At 39.4% G+C, this 21919-nt stretch overlaps 1 protein-coding gene across 1 annotated transcript in view; it reads right to left on the reverse strand.

Annotated features, from left to right (window-relative positions):
• Positions 1–21919, reverse strand: part of CNTN4 (contactin 4) — a 511526-nt gene that overhangs the window by 151286 nt on the left and 338321 nt on the right. Inside the window, exon 10 of the mRNA XM_061129161.1 lies at positions 2531–2681. Coding sequence (XP_060985144.1) covers positions 2531–2681 — 151 coding nt within the window. The remainder of the gene's footprint in view (positions 1–2530; positions 2682–21919) is intronic.

Consider the following 21919-nt stretch of genomic DNA (forward strand, 5'->3'; position numbering starts at 1 on the left):
AAATTAGTGACATTTAAAACTTAAGATAGCTCAACTTAAATTCCATATTTCTAGTTTCCCTTGAAAAATGAGAAGGTGGGGAGGCACTGGACCTGTATTTCCATTTGATGGCAATAAGATGCTAGAATTGAGTGGAAAGTGTCTCCCATGGATGGGACACACACTTAAGTCCCTACATTCACCTTTAAATTATACCTAGCCAGGGATTTCCCTGGTGGTCCAGTGGCTAAAACTCCAAGCTCCCAATGCAGGGGGCCTGGGTTCAATCCCTGGTCAGGGAAACAAATCCCACTTGCCACAACTAAGAACTTGCATGCTTCAACTGAAAGATCCCGCATGCGCAACACAGATTAAAGATCCCTTGTGCTCCAACTAAGACTGGGCACAGCCAAATAAATTAGTTAAGTAAAAAACAAATACATGCTTTGTTAAAAAAAAAAATATATATATATATATTATACCTGATCAGCTTTTAAATTCATTTTCATGATGAAAATCAATCTATCTGTTTAACACACTGTGAGTGAGGTAGAACCAAGAAAGAGAACAGTGAGGACACAGCATCTACGGGGATAAAAAGTGCTAACACTGACAGTCTGGGTCATGCCTGGTGATGGTGGAGGTGGAGGTGATAAAGACCAGGACCTGAGTAATGATGGGGAGTTTCCTTGCTTTAAAGATACCCTTAGTGCCATAGCAATATTGAGGCTATATCTGAACCCTATCAATCAAATCAGAAGAAAAAATTTAAAAAATTGGGGAGAGATAAGCTTTGTGGTAAGTCAAATGGTATAAGAAGTCAAATTTACTTATTAAAAGTAATTCTTGGTATATCATTTTCCCAAAGTTAATTTAAACAACCTATAGCAATGATTAAATTATAGTCATGTTGAGTGGTCATTAATACTGTTCAAAAAGTTAGGCTGTCCTTTTTCTTCTAGGCACACAGAAAGACTGAATTTCCCTGTTGGGCTGAATTTGGGAAGAGCCATGTGACTTCTTTTGGCCACCAAAACATGAGCAAAAAAGAAGTGCTTCACTTCACAAGTTCAGCACCTTCTTTTCCTTCTGCAATTTAAATGTTCCAGAGGGTGTTATTCTACCAGCCTAGGCTTTAGAGAGCAGCAAAGCCCCCAGCAGACCTCTGGTGGGCATGCAGTGTGGATGAGAAATGTCCTTTTGTTTTAAGACACTGTAGGTTGCTTGTGACAGCAGCAAATTTTATTAACCTCTCCTGGATTGATCTTCCATGTTACTCAAACCTCACTCATTCATATATCTATTTTTCATATTACTTAAAAATATTTTTCTTCATAGCAATGTTGTATTAAAACTTTTAAAATGTAGCCTTAATCTAATAATGTATGTGGTACACAAAATAAGAAACTGTGCTCTCAAGTTCCAACTTTGGCTCCAGATTTGAATGTCAGGCCAGTAATCAGTAAACTATACCACTTTCTTGATATAACAGAAATCAGAAAGAGACGCATATTATGCATTTACTATGTATGAATACACCCTCTATAAACCGTATCGGGTTTGTTTGCAAAAATCATTAATAAGGACAACATCATCAGTGTGATGATCTACTTTGCATATATAAATCCAAAGGTGTACAGGTGTTAAAGGCGATACACACACATTTTTACAGGCTTCCCCATGACATCGTGGAGTACTTGACCTTTAGCATCAATTAAAATCATTATGTATACAGCTGGTAAATGTTATCTTATGCATGACGGATTCATGCACAATCACCATTTTCCAACATATCTGAGTAGATTACAGAAAGGGGTGGGAGATATTTTATAGCGGTGACAGCCAAGAAAAGGTCTTAAGAGATAGCTGCCATTTGTCACAATATGACCTAAACCCCCAAACAACCCATATAATTACACTGCATAAAAGAACATGCATTATAAACATAATTCATGTATAATAAGAAACACACATTTGAAGAGTTTAGATATCAGAAAGAAAAAAAAACTTTTCAAAAATAAGTTTGAAATAGAGTTCTCAAAAAGACATGATTAAAATAATAAAAGCCATGTTATTTGAAAATGAGTTCTGGAATTAGAGACAGTTTGAAAAAAAGGGAGAGATTAACAAGAGACATATTAGACACTGCCAAATATTTGACGGGTTGCCATAGCAAAAAAAGAACTGGAATTACTTGAATATGGGGAAAAAAAGGAGGTATTAATAGAATGGAGAAAGATGGGCAAGCCTACAAATAAATTTTAACCTAAAATTAAAAAAGATATTTCCAGTTGCACATCTTTGGGCAGCTCCAACACCCTTCAGCAGGGATCATGCGATCTACCTGTGCAAGAAAGGCTTTCTAGAATCTTAATATCAAGAAGGATTATGAAGACCTGCTCATTTACCACTCTTTTCCAAAGCTTCAGATCTTTGATTAGCATTTAGTTCATGAAGAGCTGATCATAAATTCTTCCCTCTAGGACTATTAACAACAGACCTATAAATTATTATGGGTTAACCACATACTTAAAGTATTTCAAGATAATACCTTTCATTTTCTTTTAATACGTCCCTTCCTTTCTTCCAGGTGTAGATAGGTTTCGGAGAAGCCTTTGGCTTACACTCAATGACAACTTCACCTCCCACTTTGACAAGAGTTACCCTTTTTAAGAGGGTTCTTGAAAAATCTGGACCTACAGCTGGAAGAGAATACAGAAATGAAATAATTATTATGGGAGAAAAAATCCACTTGATCATTCATTATAGTTTTTCTTTCTGCAATGCACTTATATCAAAGGGAAGAAGCTGCATTTTTTTTCTCTTAAGTACAGGAGTAACACTGGAAGTTTTGATGGATTTATGAAAAGTTGAGCTATAGTTTGTATACAGTAAAATGTACCCATTGAAAGTATACAGCTTGATGAATTTGGAAAACTCCAACAGGAAGATCAAAATATACGCTATTCCAACACTATACATAGTGAGGGATTCTTTATGAAAACTACTCTATGTTCAGATGAAGAAAATTTTTTAAGTTTTACAGAAGCAAAAGGGAAAGACGAAAAAAAAGCCCATAAGGCACTTTTCTGATTGTGTAGTGAAACCACCCCTTCCTTGACAGTTACTGCCTTTGTTCTCTCAGCACTCTGAGCAGGTCTCCCTAAGAGGATGTGCTGAAATGTCTACAGCATCACCCTCTGTGAGCGCCTCCTTAAAAATAATGACTTAGATCAGCTTTCCACTATCACTGCCTAATGCAATGCATGGTTCTTGCAGGATAAATTGTGACTTGCTCTTAGAAAACTCTATTCCATGCTTGCTACCAATATTCTAAGAAAATCATTCAAGTTGACACCAAATATGTAGTTACATGGAAATAACATTAAATAATTTCTTTCTTAAAACAAAAGATATTCCTCTGTATCCTTAAAAAAATATGAAAGAAGCCTTTCTGAAAATTTTTCATTTCCTTGTGCATTAATTATGCTAATGTTTTAGGGTCTGTTGTAAGCTGTTATCATATTAAAAATCCCTGACTCACTGTAGCTTGACTTGATGGAATTTACAATTTCATACTATGCTGAATGTGAAATTTAAACACAAATACTAGCCACAAATTACTTACAAGAGTACAGGGAATGAGTATGTATGTATGTGGGTGGGGAGGATGGGGATCCTTTTTTAAATGTACACAAACCATATGTTAGTGATTAAAAAAATAGAAGGTTTCAGCAGAAGCAAGTTAAACCTTCATTAAGTGCTTCTGTTATGAAAATATTTTCAGTGTATACAAAGAAAGAAAGATGGGAAGGTTACTTTTTAATGGGGTGTTGTAATGTACACACGGGGTTGGCTTTACTCAGTGAAGGTTAAACTAAATAAATGAATCTAGTAGGCAACTGCTACCTCAGTCGGTATGCCTTGGATTCATGAGGGAAGTCTATAATTCAAAGAGTAATTCCATAATGATAAATGCAATTAATAAAGAGACTGCAAGTACAAATGCTTGTGCTTATAATGAGATAAATGCATTCCCTGTATGATCTTCAAAATTGCATAATGAAAATTATAGGGTTCTGAGAAATATAAGGTCAGGACACATCTACTCGATATTTATGTAACAAGAATACTAACAAAAACAATAATCATTCTAGTAAATATATCAGCATGATTAAAAAGATAGCTTAAATTCCTAATGGATAAACACTACAAAAACAAAACAAAACAAAATAGGACTTCAGTGTGTGTGTATATATGAAGACAGTTTGGTGAAACAAGGAAGCCGGGAAAGAGAAGAGCTGAGAATGGTAATCTATAAAACAAGTACAAAGTGCAGAAAGGCTCAGGAGAGCCACACTCTTAAACACAGTCATGTTGAAACATGGCCAAAACTGAGTCAAGAGGAAGAATATGGGCTAAATGAGACACAGTCACTATGCTATTTGCCTTGACTAGCCTTGCGTTGATCTGAGTTAGTGAGCTTTGTTCTTGGTTGCTGGAACTAGTGAAATGCATGGACAAAGCAAGCATCTGTTATATTGATCTCATTTCTCCATTCACCACTCCCACACATGCTAATTTTCAACACACAAAGGTTCTTATAGTAGAATAGACTCACTTCCATCTTATGGAAACACCTGAACTGACACAGTAATGTGGAAAAAAAAAAAAAAAAAACAAGTCTCTAGAAGCTTTTTTTTAAAGGGTATTGTGTGAAATAGAGTTACAAATCTGTTAACATATAAAAATTCCTTCTTAAAACTATATCTTTCTACACACACATATTTTTATCACTTTAGGCAGACATTTTTCATCTGTTCAGGAGGAATTCTGCAACTGCATCTGAAATGAGTTTACATAAATCAGACCATGCACAACACATGGGTGTATTTGTCAAAAAACTATATATTGCTTTTACGGGCTTTGAAATAGCATGATATCGGCCACACAGAAGGCAGAAAATGCACAGTCCACTTTCAAAAGCATTTGTGCTATACTATGTATGTGCCTATTATCTTTTGGATATCCTAGAGATAACACTGCCTTTGAATGGCTTTCACTAACAAAAAAAAAAAAAGGAAATATAAATTTATATCTGTTCTCCTAGCTTATTCAACTTGCTTAAATTTACTTCTAGTTTTTATCTAACTCTACAAATCTATCAGTTGCCACTATAAGCTGCAGTGTTTTCACAGGCAAAATTGTCAGACCTTCGTCTGTTTTTGAATACTTGACCCATCAACGGATTTAACACTCCGCTGTTTTGTGGCCATCTTTCACCCCTGAGATGCCCTGAAGCTTGTGGGGTGATGCTTTCTGTGTCTGTCCCCTATATTTATTCTAAATCTCAACCGTCAGCTCAGGAGAGGCTCGAAGGGAAAGCAAAAGGAGACTGTTAAATTTTGATATTCACAGAGAATCAGATGTTTAAGAGTTATTGATAAGGTCCCATTAGGGCATTGTTAGAATCCAACCTTTGTTGGCACTGGAAAAAATTAGTGCACATTCAATGTGAAACTTCAGTGGGTTCCTAATGGTTCAGAAAAGATAAAAGCAATTGTCAAATTACCCACTTGAGCTTGAGAGTAGTGCCAATTGTGGGAGCTCCTCATTTGCTAAATCTAATGCACTTTGAGGACAACGTTTCTTACAGGAACTACTAGGGGGCACTGCACTCCCAGTGTTGGAATAAGTCACACTACAGGACCTCATCCCTGTGGGCAGTGTGACTTTTTATTATTTATCAATGATCTTTAACATATTAATATTACATTACCTAGGAGAAGCATCCGGCTGAGAGAAACCTTCTGTGTAATTCTCCACTGTTTGCTTTCACTTAATTAAATGGCTCTTGGTCACATGTCAAGGGTATTTTAAGTGGCCAACAGAACCCTTGAAAACTGAAGTTGTGCCCTAGGAGTTGGTGAGAATGATAACTGTTTAACGGAATGTGCAGTAGCCGTCCCACCTTGGAAACAGATGGGTGTGATGTTTCACTCTGTTATTAAAGGAAAGGATAATTACGTGTGTCTTGTCTATAAATCTGCAGAAACACCACTGGGATCACTGCCAGTTGACAGGGACTATTAAGGCTGGCCCTTTCAGAAGTTCAGAATTTCATATTATTTTAACCTTTTTCTATTGTCTTTAACTATGACCTCATCATCCTGTAGAAAATAAAGCTCGAAAATGCATTCATTCAAGAGTGGCCACCCCTGAGGAGATAATGCTGGGATCAGATATTAAAACCCCAAACTTCGCCTGCCTTGCTGGGTAGATAGCTAGAAGACTGGCTACAGTGGAGATAGTCTTCTTTCTAGGTCCATCATTTCAGAATGGCTGATGCAAAATCAGTCTCTCTGACTGGGGATGACATTCAAAAGGAGACACTCAACAAACTCTGAAGTCAGAGTTTTCTATTCTAGGATTACCATGACATGCTCCTTCTAAGACTCTAATGGATGCCCCTGGTGGCTCTGGTCTAATTTGCTGAATTTCCTGTTCCCCCCTGGCTCCTCCTATCACAGTTGCTCTTGTTTATGGGCTTTTGCTCTTTGGGGAAAGTTATTATCAAACCAAACTAATAATATTTACAGTCACAAGATTTAAGATTAAATAAAATACCTGTATTGTACAGAAGCACTTCAGTATTTTTCCAGAGTAAATCCTTTATACCTATTCCTCTCCTCGGCTACTTCCACTATTTTCATTTTGTGTGTGCGTGTCAGTTGCTCAGTTGTGCCCAACTCCTTGTGACTCATGGACCAGGCTCCTCTGTCCATGGGATTCTCCAGGCAGCAATACTGGAGTGGGTTGCCATACCCTTCTCCAGGGGATCTTCCCCACCGAGGGATCAAACTTGGGTCTCCCACATTGCAGGCAGATTTAAATGAGCTACCCAGACCTTTTAGAGAATTTTAAGCTGAAAAGAAATACACTTTTGTTTGAAAACAAAAAACCCTTTTTATTTTGAAATAATTACAGATTCATAAGAAGTTGCAAAGATAATTCAGAGAGGTCCAGTGTACCCTTCACTCAGTTTCCCCAATGGTTACATTTTTTTTTTAAAGTAATTGGAGGATAATTGCTTTACAATGTCGTGTTGGTTTCTGCCATACAACGTGAATCAGCCATAACTATATGTATGTCCACTCCTTTTTGAACTTCCCCCCAATCCCATCCCATCTCTCTAGGTCATCGCAGAGCACTGAGCTGAGATCCCTGTGCTATATAGCAACTTCCCAGTAGCTATCTATTTTACATGCGGTAACGTGTATGTTTCACGGCTACTCTCCCAATTGGTCCCACTCCCTCCTTTCCCCACTGTGTCTACAATCTGTTCTCTATGTCTATGACTCTATTCCTGCCCAGCAAACAGGTTCATCAGTACTGTTTTCCCAGATTCCATATATATGCGTTAATATACAATATTTGTGACCCCAGTACAACATTACAAGGAACCTAATCATGGATATGGTGTGTAGAGTTCTGTCTTACTTTATCAAGTACTTTGACTTGTAACTACCACTGAAATAAAGATACAGAACTCTTCCATCACTACAAAGATCTCTCTCATGCTACCGTTTTAGAGGTGCATTCAACCCCCTTCTGTATTCCCTTTGCCTAGAATCCACCAACCTGTATTCCAACTCTACAGTTTCGTCATTTTGAGAATATAAAAAAAAATCATACATTTGTATCCATAAAATCATACATTATGCTTTTTTTCAGAGATTTCTTTTTTCAGCTGGCATAATGCTCTTGAGATCCACCCAGGATGCTGAATGTATTAACAGTGATTCCTTTCTATTGCTGAGTAGTTATATCTCAACCATGCGGGTGTGCAAGAGAAATTCATCTCCACTGTTGACATTTCAGGCACTATGATAATGGATGAATACTTCTAAAGCACAGAAACCATTTCAAGATCTTTCAACAGTATCACTGCCAACAAGTGATACTTTTTCTTTTTTTTAGTGTGGGGATTGACATGTACACACTGCTGTATTAACAATGGACAATAAACAAGGACTTACAGTACAGTACAGGAACTCTGTTCAATGTTATATAACAACCTAAATGGGAAAATATTTGAAAAAGAACAGACACATGTATAACTGAACCACTTTGCTGCACACTTGAAACTAACACAATATTGTTAATCACCTATACTCCAATACAAAATTTTAAAAACCCTTTTTTCTTGTTATGAAGGTTTGAAAGCCAAGCTCTCATTCGGTAAACAAGGGTAGACTCTTATTCAAGGAAAGATGTTTTAAAGCCATTTTAGAACATCATATCTTACACAACAATTAACATGTTGATTGAAAATCATTCTTATGTGTTTTAAAAGCTTCAACTGCTAAACCCTTGTTAACCTTCCTTGAGCAGCTCTATCTGTATGAAGATAAGATGGCAAGCATCTGTAACTGTAAACACTTTGAACTTCCTACATTAGTCCAAGTTAGTGATGTTTCATTTTATTTGGCATAATGTCCGGAACACTCACACAAATTTGTGAAAGTAGTATGTGGTGGTATAATGCTATATTTGATTGAGCAACTTTGTTATGAGATCAAAATAGTTGCTTAATTGACAGAAGAGTCATTAAACTGTGAGAATTCTGGAATACCAGTGGTTACAAAATGGTAACACCCATTAGTAGTAATTATTAGGTCATCAGTTCCTTGAAGGCAAAGACTATGAATCAGGGATCTTGGACCTAGCACAGTCCTTGCACAAAGTATATGTTCAATTGATATATGCTGAATTAATGTATGTTGTAGGAGAACTAAGGAATTCAGTTCAAGACAGGAAATACCTTTCTCATGATGCTTTGCCTGGATATCAGTGACTTCTTGAACTTCATGGCCTATGTACAGGACACTCCATCCTCTCTGGAGTTGGACCTCAGTCAAATGAAGCAGGATTATCCAAGAAACAATTCAAGCTATCTGTACACTTGTCCCTTAAAATCCAATATCCATGAAGAGACTGGTTCCAGGTATAAAAATCCATGGATGCTTAAGTCCCTCATTTAAATAGCAGGCTGCAATGAATACAGCCAGCCCTCCATAACCGGCAGGTGTAGAGTGCTGGCTGCACTCTTTTACCACGTGAACCAGTGTGATGGTAGATAGTTTACAACTGACTCTCCAAGCAAAACAAAACACCAAAGAACTTGGGTTTCGAGCTTGCCAATTTCTGATTTTCCAAGTGTAGGATTGAACCAGCAGCAGCGTCACCTGGCAACTTGTTTGAAGTGCAAACCCTCAGGCCCCACTCGAGAACTACTATGTCAGGAACTCTGGAGGCAGGGCTCAGCTTTGTGTGTTTTAACGAGTCTTCCAAACGATTCTGATGCATGGTAGAGTCTGAGAATCAATACCATAGAAAAGCCTAATTACTTTCTGATCTGATCAATTAGAGCAATAGAACTTCTACCCATTGGAATCATTTCTGGGTGACTAAGGAATAAAGAGTCCTGGAGTCTCTACAAGGACTAGTTGGTAGGGAGGATGGTATCAGGTCAGTTCAGTTCAGTCACGCAGTTGTGTCTGACTCTTTAAGAACCCATGCACACCAGGCCTCTCTGTCCTTCACCAACTCCTGGAGTTTGCTCAAACATGTCCATCATATCAGTGATGTCATCCAACCATCTCATCCTCTGTTGTCCGTTCTCCTCCTGCCTTCAATCTTTCCCAGGGTCTTCTCCAGTGAGTCAGTTCTTCACATCAGGTGGCCAAAGAATTGAAGCTTCAGCTTCAGCATCAGTCCTTCCAGTGAATATTCAGGAGTGATTTCCTTTAGGATTGACTGGTTGGATCTCCTTGTAGTCCAAGGGACTCAAGAGCATTTTCCAACATCACAGATCAAAAGCGTCAATTCTTTGGTGCTCAGCTTTCTTTATAGTCCAGCTCTCACATCCATACATGATTACTGGAAAACCCATAGACTTTACTAGACAGAACTTTGTTGGCAAAGTAATCACTCTGCTTTTTAATATGCTGTCTAGGTTGGTCATAGCTTTTCTTCCAAGGAGCAAGTGTCTTTTAATTTTATGGCTGCAGTCACTATCTTCAGTGATTTTGTAGCCCAAGAAAATAAATTCTGTCACTGTTTCCATTGTTTCTCCACCGATTTGCCATGAAGTGATGGGACTGGATGCCATGATCTTCGTTTTTTGAATGTTGAATTTTAAGCGGGCTTTCTCACTCTCCTCTTTCACTTTCATCAAGAGACTCTTCAGTTCTTTGCTTTCTGCCATAAGGGGATGGTGTCATCTGTATATTTGAGGTTATTGATATTTCTCCTGGCAATCTTGATTCCAGCTTGTGCTTCTTCCAGCCCAGCATTTCACATGATGTACTCTGTATATAAGTTAAATAAGCTGGGTGACAGTACACAGCCTTGACGTACTGCTTTCCCAATTTGGAACCAGTCTGTTGTCCCATGTCTGGTTCTAACTGTTGCTTCTTAACCTGCATACAGATTTCTCAGGAGTCAGGTCAGGTGGTCTGACACTCCCATCTCTTGAAGAATTTTCCACAGTTTGCTATGATCCACACAGTCAAAGGCTTTGGCATAGTCAATAAAGCAGAAATAGATGTTGTTCTGGAACTCTCTTGCTTTTTCTGTGATCCAGTGGATGTTGGCAATTTGGTCTCTGGTTCCTCTGTTCTTTCTAAATCCAGCTTGAACATTTGGAAGTTCTTGGTTCATGTACTGTTGAAGTCTCCCTTGGAGAATTTTAAGCATTACTTCGCTAGTGTGTGAGATGAGTGCAATTGTGCAGTAGTTTGAGCATTCTTTGGCATTGACTTTCTTTGGGATTGGAATGAAAACTGACCTTTTCCAGTCCTGTGACCACTGCCGAGTTTTCCAAATTTGTTGACATATTGAGTGCAGCACTTTTACAGTATCATCGTTTTGGATTTGAAATAGCTCAACTGGAATTCCATCACCTCCATTAGCTTTGTTCGTGAGGCCCGGTTGACTTCACATTCCAGGATGTCTGGCTCTAGATGAATGATCACACAATCAGGGTTATCTGTGTCATGAAGATCTTTTTTGTATAGTTCTGTGTATTCTTGCCACCTCTTCTTAATATCTTCTGCTTCTGTTAGGTCCAAACCATTTCTGTCCTTTATTGTACCCATCTTTGCATGAGCACAATACCATAATTTTTGCTTGGTATCTCTAATTTTCTTGACAAGATCTCTAGTCTTTCCCATTCTATTGTTTTCCTCTATTTCTTTGCATGGGTCACTGAGGAAGGCTTTCTTATCTCTCCTTGCTATTCTTTGGAACTCTGCATTCAGATGGGTATGTCTTTCCTTTATTTCTTTGCCTTTAGCTTCTCTTCTTTTCTCTTCTTCTCTTCAGACAACCATTTTGCCTCTTTGCTTTTCTTTTTCTTGGGGATGGTCTTGATCACCACCTCCTGTACAATGTCACAAACCTCCGTCCATAGTTCTCCAGGCACTCTATCAGATCTAATTCCTTGAATCTATTTCTCACTTCCACATGGGATTTGATTTAGGTCATACCTGAACAGTCTAGTGGTTTTCCCTACTTTTTTCAATTTAAGTCTGAATTTGGCAATAAGGAGTTCATGATCCAAGCCACTGTCAGCTCCTCATCTTGTTTTCTCTGAATGTATAGAGTTTCTCCATCTTTGACTGCAAAGAATATAATCAATCAATTTTGGTATTGACCATCTGGTGATGTCCATATATAGAGTTGTCTCTTATGTTTTGGTAGAGAGTGTTTGCTATGACCAGTGCATTCTCTTGGCAAATCTCTGTTAGCCTTTGCTCTGCTTCATTGTGTACTCCAAGCCCAAACTTGCCCGTTACTCCAGGCATCTCTTGACTTTCTACTTTTGCATTCCAGTCCCTTATGATAAAAAGGACATCTATTTTTTGGTGTTAGTTCTAGAAGGTCTTGTAGTTCTTCATAGAACTGTTCAATTTCAGCTTCTTCGGCATTAGTGGTTGTGGCATAGACTTGGATTACTGTGATACTGAATGGCTTGCCTTGGAAACAAATAGAGATCATTCTGTTGTTTTTGACATTGTACCCAAGTACTGCATTTTGGACTCTTTTGTTGACTAACTATAAAGGCTACTCCATTCTTTGAAGGGATTTTTGCCCACAGTAGTAGATATAGTGGTCATCTGAATTAAATTCACCCATTCCAGTCTATTTTAGTTCACTGATTCCTAAAATGTATATGTTTACTCTTGCCATCTCCTGTTTGACCACTTCCAATTTACCTTGATTCATGGACCTAACATTCCAGGTTCCTAAGCAATACTGTTCTTTACAGCATCGGACTGTACTTCCATCACCAGTCACGTCCACAACTGGGTGTTATTTTCACTTTGGCTCCATCTCTTCATTCTTTCTGCAGTTATTTCTCCACTCTTCTCCAGTAGCATATTAGGCACCTACTGACCTGGGGAGTTCATCTTTCAGTATCCTATCTTTTTGCCTTTTCATACTGTTCATGGGGTTCTCAAGGCAAGAATACTGAAGTGGTTTTCCATTCCCTTCTCCAGTGCACCATGTTTTGTCAGAACTCTCCACTATGACCTGTCCATGTGGGTGGTCCGACACAGCATGGCTCATAGTTTCCTTGAATTAGACAAGGCTGGGATTCATATGAGGGACGACTGTATGGTACTGGGACATTAAAGAGTTCCCCTGGTGACTCACAAGCAGCAAAATTTGAGAATCACTGAAATAGAGTTTACTGGTAATTATGCAGCTGTCTGTATTATGATCTTTTGGTATGGATACTAGTTTAAGACAGAAACAAAACAAAACAAAACAAACCCCAAACTTTGTATTGCTACAAACACTTCAGATTTGCAGGAAGTTTTCACATGTGATCTCTTTTAGTTTTGACAGTGACACCCTAATTTTATTGATTAGTGAAGGCTTAGTAACTTGTTAAAGATATAAAATTTGCGTTTGAGATCCACGTGCATTGCTTTCCTTCTTCCTGATGAGTTAAGTAAAGCTCCTTTCAGACAATATTTGGATAAGAAAGGCATCCCTCCTCTCATTGGATGCTGTTCACACTCAGCACATTTGATTGTAATCTGGCTCAATGAGGCAGTTGAGAAATCAGACTTAGTTGCAGATGAGCACTTGTGAAAATCCCTGTGAAATAACTTTGAGTTTAGCCTTAATGTTTTTCTAATTTGTAGGCCAATCATTTGGACTCATGGCAAATTAACCATATAACTGCCTCAAGCCTGCACCTCACTTTAATCGACCATCAGTTCCTTAATGGCACTGGAGTGTTCTGCCAGGGTCTGATGTCCTCCACCACAGAGGCCAGGAGAATGCCCACGGTCCTGAACCATCAGACAGGAACTCCTTGGGCCAAGGCTACTTCTATCCCTTATACAGTCCTGGCAAAGTCAGGTCATATTCAAGACCACTGGGAAGATACTCAGTTGCTCTTAAGGACAGTTCATCCCATTTCAAAATCAAAGATACTCTAGTGTGTATAAAACAGACAGCTAGTGGGAATCTGCTGTTTATCACAGGGAGCTCAACTTGATGCTCTGTGATAAACTAGAGAGGTGGGATGGGGGACTGATGGGAGGAGGATCCAAGAGGGAGAGGATATATGCATACATATGGCTGATTCACTTCGTTGTAGAGCAGAGACTAACATAACATGATAAAGCAAGTATACTCCAATGAAAAAGATACAGTAATAATTATGATAATAATTCGATTCATTGTAGATCATTAGACAACAAAAGAAAGCAGAAAAAAAAGGAACAAATATCTCCCATATTCCTACCCAATAAAAAGACAGTCTAGTGACACTGCTGGTTATGATCCAGGTCAACTGGACACAGTACCCAAGCATCTTGCTCTAGCACAATCACTTGTCTTCTGTAGATGCTGTTGGTACCTCACACGGATTCTTTTCTCTGGCCCCAGATGCTGTGAGCATTGGTTGCTTACCAGCTCTAGCTGTCCCCTTCTCTGGGAAGTTCACTGTGAGGGTTTGCTCCATATGCCCTGCCATTAGCACCACCACTTGAGGGGCAGATCAATGAACAACTGATGAAGAGATTTTTAAAAAGGTCAGCCTCCTTGCCTGGGTGGGAATAGCTTTAAGATACAATTATGCTCCAGACATCACCCTCTGGAATGCGATATAGGCTAGACTTTACCTGAGACCATGTCCCTGCTCCCTGCCCTCCATCCCCCTCCCAAGCCTGCTCTCTCTTACAGGTTTTGCTCAGAGGACACTCCCCAGTGACTCACAGGTACCTAAACCCCTGTCTCAGCTTTTGAGGTCTTCGGCATACTCTATCTTTGCTGTTGTTGAGTCACTTAGTCGTGTTGGACTCTTTTGTAACCCCATGGACTGTAGCCCACGAGGCTCCTCTGTCCATGGGATTTCCCAGGCAAGAATCTTGGGGTGGGTTGCCATTTCCATCTCCAGGGATCTTCCCAACCCAGGGACTGAACCCACGTCTCTTGCATTGCAGGTGGATTCTTTACCACTGAGACACCACTGATGACATTGGTATTCTGTATGGAGCAACACAGAAAATTTCAAGTTTGGCAGTTCAATCAGTATCCCCTAGTGCCAACATGATCATCTACCTGAGTAGACACAAACATTAAACATGAATAGAAATATTTCATTAGAGAAGTAATCTTTATAAAATACTTAATTTGGCTTTTTAAATTATATTTTTTCGTAGAAGATTCAAATTTCCCTAAGATTATAAGACTTGGTTCGCTGTTCCAATTCCAGCACACCTTTCTATGACCCAGGGAATTGTGTGGTCGCTCAGGTCTGCCCACGGGTGTACATCACACAAGTGAATCTCATTCATGACAGAAGCTAGCATAGGAGAAAAAGTCTGGAAACAGCTGCCTTGAGGAGTAATAAACTATTAACTGTAATAGGTCAGTCACAAACAAGGATGTACTATTTCTATTTGAAAGTACTCATCACCAGGCTACTCTAATATACTGACCTCAAGGTAAAAGTCTACGGCATTCGCCCACAAGGTGAGTAAATCACCCAGCACCTAGGTTAATTATTTAGCAGTTTCAATCCATTAAATATAGATATGTTACATATACATTAAATACCCAGACAGAACACATAAAATAAGACTAAGGGAAAAGCCTATTAAACATATGCTTCCTAACCATCTCTTATTCATGACCTTAAGGCTGTTACCTAGCATGAAAGGGAATCTCCTCTCTAGCATTGGAGGATGCTGATAATGGATCAATAGCTGCAACCAGCATATTTCTTTTCTTCCTTATACTGAAGTATCTTGTTTTCATTTTGTTTCTTGGTTCAATTCAACCTCCCTAAGAGTCTAATGCAGGTAACAACTAATCTGTTATTCGATCCATAAGAGTCAAACTATTACCACCCAGCAAGAAACAAAGTGACTTGTGAAACACAACTGTATTAAAGCTTACTCAATCAATATTTACATATGTATATTCTTAAATAATCAAATGTCTTCTCCTTCATTCATTTAATAAGAACTCTAGGGATTTACTCATTCAATACTTAACTGCCCTTTAATTCACTTGGAATATATTAGTGTGATTTTCTGGGGCAGGAAAAATGGGATATTAAATAGAGAACTTTTTTAAGCTTGTTCAATATCTTCCAAAATTGGCCCTTAATTAATTTTTCCATCTTCCTCTTTCAAGTTTAAACTTCGCTGATACACTTTATGTATTTGAATTAAAATTTCTGAGAAACAGTCAGGATTTTCTATGTTTTATAACTTTTCTTCAGGTCTTTTCACTCTGCACTGTTCCTGGTTCTTTTTTTCCTTTTGCCTGTATAAATATAAATTATTTTTCAAGGTTCACCTGACTACCTCAGTCCACCGGTCAAACTCTCTTTCTGGAATTTCTGGAAGACTTACTATTTGTACCACTTGTTTGGAACTGAATCATTTACTGGCATGCCTTACAGTTCTTACACTCAATAAAGCTGAGATTAGGGACGGGGGTTAAATAACTTCTCAGGCATTTTCATCTTTACTGATCTTGCTTACTGATCTCAAGGGAATTAAGAAAGGACTCAGACCAAGAATTCAAATGGAATTAGTTCTAACTGAAAATGACTTGAAATAAACCCCTGAATGTAAGCGTTGAATCAGTGATTATCACCTCAAAGGCCTTGAACCCTTAGTATGGGGAAGAGAAAGGGTCTGGTGAGGATCTATCAGATAGATATATAGATACAGATATAAATTGGCCTTCCCAGGTGGTGCTAGTGATAAAGAACCTGCCTGCCAACGCAAGAGACATAAAAGACACAGATTTGATCCCTGGGTCAGGAAGACCTCCTGGAGGAGGCATGGCAACCCACTCCAGTATTCTTGCCTAGAGAATCCCATGGACAGGGGAGCCTGGTGGGCTACAGTCCACAGGATCGCAAAGAGCTGGACACAACTGAAGTGACTCAGTGTGCACATGGCTACAGATACGGATATCTGGAGATGGATGTACACACACACACACACATCTTATTGTTGTTGCCGTTCAGTTGCTCAGTTGTGTCCAACTCTTTGCAACCACACTGTTAACGCTCCTCTCTGGGTAAGTGCTCTAGATAAAAATCATTTAATAGCCTTTCTCACTTCAGGCTCTGCTTTTGGGACTGTAGTCAACCTCTCTCTTTACTCCATGATTACATCCCGTGATTTCCTGTGATTTGTTGCCATCAAATTTTCTTATTTTAACAAAAGGACCTACAAAATCTTTTATAATTATAATGGCATCCCCAGACTTTTAAACTGGACAGCTTTCGCCTGGAGGGTCTAAAGACAATGTGGTTCATTCCTGAGGGCACACACCCTCCACTGTAGCTGTTTTCTAACCAGTAGACACTATGTTTAACAAATAATACACTTCTTTCTGCATAACATTCTAGTGATCTACCTTCGCAATCTGTGCTCCACAATAGTCAGCTCCAACTACCAACAATCAGAGCCCACTTGGCCAGGGTGGGACCATTGTACTTGTCCTGGGAAGCTGGAATTATCATTATTAACATTTATAGTGGGGAAGGTATGTGTGCGGGGGTCATCCTTACAGCAGCCACACTGATGTTGACTCCAAGAGCACAGAATCCTCTGAGGCCTCTATGAAAAAGACTGCAACCTCATGAATCCTCAAAAATTCTAATCTTGGTTCAGGTAAAGAAGCTGGTGAGGACAACAATTATGGAAGCAGCTCCTTTCTTTTTTACCTTGCATGGGTGGACTAACATTCAACTCAGGAGCATCCACTTAATCCATTTCAGATCCACAAGCCAGGCACCAAGAAGTGCTCTGCAGAAGGGCAAGTCAGGACTCTGAATCTGGGAAAATTATCAGGACTTACGGAATCAGCTCTCGCTGCATGTTGCTTTTCTCTTATTTATAACTTTTCTATTATGCCCCAAGAAGAACTGCTACTTAGAAGTTTAAGATAAATTCTGAAGTGAGAGTAAAGATTTTTCTATAACACAAATGCAAGTTGATGGTCTGGAGTTTTTTTTTTTTTAATGCCTAGAGCTTTGTTAATTCACTTAACCACTGTTTTCAAAGATTTACTTCACTCATTAATTCATTTTTTAAAACAGTCTTCCAACTCCTTCATCACTTAGTGCAGTCATTCATTCTTACATTCATTCAACATTGATTGAGTGCATACTACGCGCTTCAACATCGCATTAAGTCCTGACGATCAAATGAGTGAAACCAAGTATGGTCATGGACATCATGGGGAAGTTAGAAGCGCAGTGAGAGAAAAAGACAGAGAAATCACATTAGCAAATGTAAAGTGCAAATGCAGCATGATATCAAGGTGCATTAAAAGGCAGGATGAAAATTGTAACAGCAGGAGCTGACCTGGGCATAGAGCCAGGCATGACTTCCTGAGGAAGGCAAGATGGAGTTGGGAGAGGCAGCCTCAGTTCAGTTCAGTTTAGTTCAGTCACTCCGTCGTGTCTGACTCTTTGTGACCACATGGACTGCAGTATGCCAGGCTTCCCTGTCCATCACCAACTCCTGAAGCTTGCTCAAACTCATGACCATCAAGTCAGTGATGCCATCCAACTATCTCATCCTCTGTCATTCCCTTCTCTTCCTGCCTCTAAACCTGTCCCAGCAGCAGGGTCTTTTCCAATGACTCAGTTCATCCCATCAAGTGGCCAAAGTATTAAGAGTTTCAGCTTCAGCATCAGTCCTTCCAATGAATATTCAGGACTGATTTCCTTTAGGATGGACTGGTTGGATCTCCTGGCAGTCCAGGGACTTTCAAGAGTCCTCTCCACCACCACAGTTCAAAAGCATCAATTCTTCAGCGCTCAGCTTTCTTTATAGTCCAACTCTCACAGCCACACATGATTACCGGGAAAACAATAGCTTTGACTAGACGGACCTTTGTTGGCAAAGTAATGTCTCTCCTTTTTAATATGCTGTCTAGGTTAATCATAACTTTTCTTCCAAAGAGCAAGCATCTTTTAATTTCACGACCGCAGTCAACCACTGTGATTTTGGAGCCCCCCAAAAATGATGTCTGTCACTGTTTCCCCATGTATTTTCCATGATGTGATGGGACTGGATGCCATGATCTTAGTTTTCTGAATGTTGAACTTTAGGCCAACTTTTTCACTCTCCTCTTTCACTTTCATCAAGATGCTCTTTAGTTCTTCACTTTCTGCCAAAAGGGGGTAGTGTCATCTGCATATCTGAGGTTATTGATATTTCTCCCAGCAATCTTGATTCCAGCTTGTGCTTCATCCAGCCTGGCATTTCACATGATGCACTCTGCATATAAGTTAAATAAGCAGGGTGACAATATACAGCCTTGATGTATTCCTTTCCCAATTTGGAACCAGTCAGTTGTTCCATGTCTGGTATTCTGGTATTCCCATCTGTGGAAGAATTTTCCACAGTTTGTTGTGATTCACACAGTCAAAAGCTTTGGCGTAGTCAATAAAGGAGACGTTGGGTCATTTATTTTTCTGGAATTGAGCTGCAGGAGTTGCTTGTATATTTTTGAGATTAATCCTTTGTCTGTTTCTTCATTTGCTATTATTTTCTCCCAACCTGAGGGCTGTCTTTTCACCTTACTTATAGTTTCCTTTGTAGTGCAAAAGCTTTTAAGTTTCATTAGGTCCCATTTGTTTAGTTTTGCTTTTATTTCCAATATTCTGGGAGGTGGGTCATAGAGGATCTTGCTGTGATTTATGTCGGAGAGTGTTTTGCCTATGTTCTCCTCTAGGAGTTTTGCCAAAGAACTAAACAGACATTTCTCCAAAGAAGACATACAGATGGCTAACAAACACATGAAAAGATGCTCAACATCACTCATTATTAGAGAAATGCAAATCAAAACCACAATGAGGTACCATTACACGCCAGTCAGGATGGCTGCTATCCAAAAGTCTACAAGCAATAAATGCTGGAGAGGGTGTGGAGAAAAGGGAACCCTATTACACTGTTGGTGGGAATGCAAACTAGTACAGCCACTATGGAAAACAGTGTGGAGATTTCTTAAAAAACTGGAAATAGAACTGCCATATGACCCAGCAATCCCACTTCTGGGCATACACACTGAGGAAACCAGATCTGAAAGAGATACGTGCACCCCAATGTTCATCGCAGCACTGTTTATAATAGCCAGGACATGGAAGCAACCTAGATGCCCATCAGCAGATGAATGGATAAGGAAGCTGTGGTACATATACACCATGGAATATTACTCAGCCATTAAAAAGAATTCATTTGAACCAGTCCTAATGAGATGGATGAAGCTGGAGCCCCTTATACAGAGTGAAGTAAGCCAGAAAGATAAAGAACATTACAGCATACTAACACATATATATGGAATTTAGAAAGATGGTAACGATAACCCTATATGCACAACAGAAAAAGAGACACAGAAATACAGAACAGACTTTTGAACTCTGTGGGAGAATGTGAGGGTGGGATATTTCAAAAGAACAGCATGTATACTATCTGTGGTGAAACAGATGACCAGCCCAGGTGGGATGCATGAGACAAGTGCTCCGGCCTGGTGCACTGGGAAGACCCAGAGGAATCGGGTGGAGAGGGAGGTGGGAGTGGGGATTGGGATGGGGAATACGTGTAAATCCATGGCTGATTCATATCAATGTATGACAAAACCCACTGAAATGTTGTGAAGTAATTAGCCTCCAACTAATAAAAAAAATAAATAAATAAAGGAGATGTTTTTCTGGAACTCTCTTGGTTTTTCAACGATCCAATGGATGTTGGCAGTTTGGTCTTTGGTTCTTCTGCCTTTTCTAAATCTGGCTTGAACATCTGGAGGTTAACAGTTCATGTACTGTTGAAGCCTGGTTTGGAGAATTTTGAGCATCACTTTACTAGCGTGTGAGATGAGTGCAATTGTATGGTAGTTTGAAAATTCTTTGGCATTGCCTTACTTTGGGATTGGAATGAAACCTTTTCCAGCCCTGTGGCCACTTCTAAGTTTTCCAAATTTTCTGGCATATTGAGTGAAGCACTTTCATAGCATCATCTTTTAGGATTTGAAATAGCACAACTGGAATTCGTTCACCTCCACTAGTTTTGTTCGTAATGATGCTTCCTATGGCCCACTTGAGTTCACATTCTAGGATGTCTGGCTCTATGTGAGTGATCACACTATCAGTTATCTGGGTCATGAAGCTCTTTTTTGTATACTTCTTCTGTGCATTCTTGCCACCTCTTCTTAATATCTTCTGCTTCTGTTAGGTCCATACCATTTCTGTCCTTTATTATGCCCATCTTTGCATGAAATGTTTCCTCTGTATCTCTAATTTTCTTGACAAGATCTCTAGTCTTTCCAATTCTATTGTTTTCCTGTATTGCTTTGCACTGATCACTGAGGAAGGGTTTCTTATGTCTCCCTGCTATTCTTTGGAACTCTGCGTTCAAATGGGTATATCTTTACTTTTCTCCTTTGCCTTTAGCTTCTCTTATTTTCTCAGCTATTTGGAAGGCCTTCTCAGACAACTATTTTGCCTCTTTGCATTTCTTTTTCTTGGGGATGGTCTTGATCACTGTCTCCTGTACAATGTCACAGATCTCCGTTCATAGATCTTCAGGTACTCTATCAGATCTATTTGTCACCTCCACTGTAAGGGATTTGATTTAGGTCGTACCTGAATGGCCTAGTGGTTTTCTCTACTCTGTTCAGTTTAATTCTGAATTTTGCAATAAGGAGTTCATGATCTGAGCCACAGTCAGCTCCTGGCCTTATTTTTGCTGACTCTATAGAGCTTCTCCATCTTTGTCTGCAAAGAATGTAATCAATTCTGAGTTGGGAAGAAGTAAATGCAATGAAGAGGGGACAGAAAAGCATTTGAGGCAGAGGGAACGGTGTGGACCAGTGGACTGTGGAGGAAGAGAAGGTGGTGAACAAGCAGCTCAGAAAGCTCAGCACTGCTGAAGAACAGAAGGAAAGGGGCACGTGTTGAAAGATGGAGCTGGAGGGGCAGTCCACAGTGTATCGTCTGGAAAATTTAGATGTGAAAAAACAGAATGCACTCTGCCTGACATTCAAACAAACCTGTCCACCTAAGGCAGCTCTTCCTCTCTCCAAGCTCAAGTTTACACCCAACCAGAGAGAAAGCAAAAGACACCAACACATTTCAGAAACTTTGCACAGTTTAGAAGAGGGGTTGATAGAGAACAAAAATGCATGCCAGGAGAACTGCATCACCCATTGCAAGCATCAGAAGAAGCTGATCTAGAAAGCGGTCTCCTCTTACTGCTTGTAGAATGCACTGCTTCTTTCTCAAGAGATATTTTCAGTCTAAAGATTTCTTCACCCTCTTTTTCTTGGATGGAATATTTATGCTTGGCAAAGCACATGTTAGTTTAGTGATTTCAAAAGC

This window comes from Dama dama, chromosome 24, assembly GCF_033118175.1.
Source record: "Dama dama isolate Ldn47 chromosome 24, ASM3311817v1, whole genome shotgun sequence".
In the NCBI taxonomy this organism is placed as follows: Eukaryota; Metazoa; Chordata; class Mammalia; order Artiodactyla; family Cervidae; genus Dama; species Dama dama.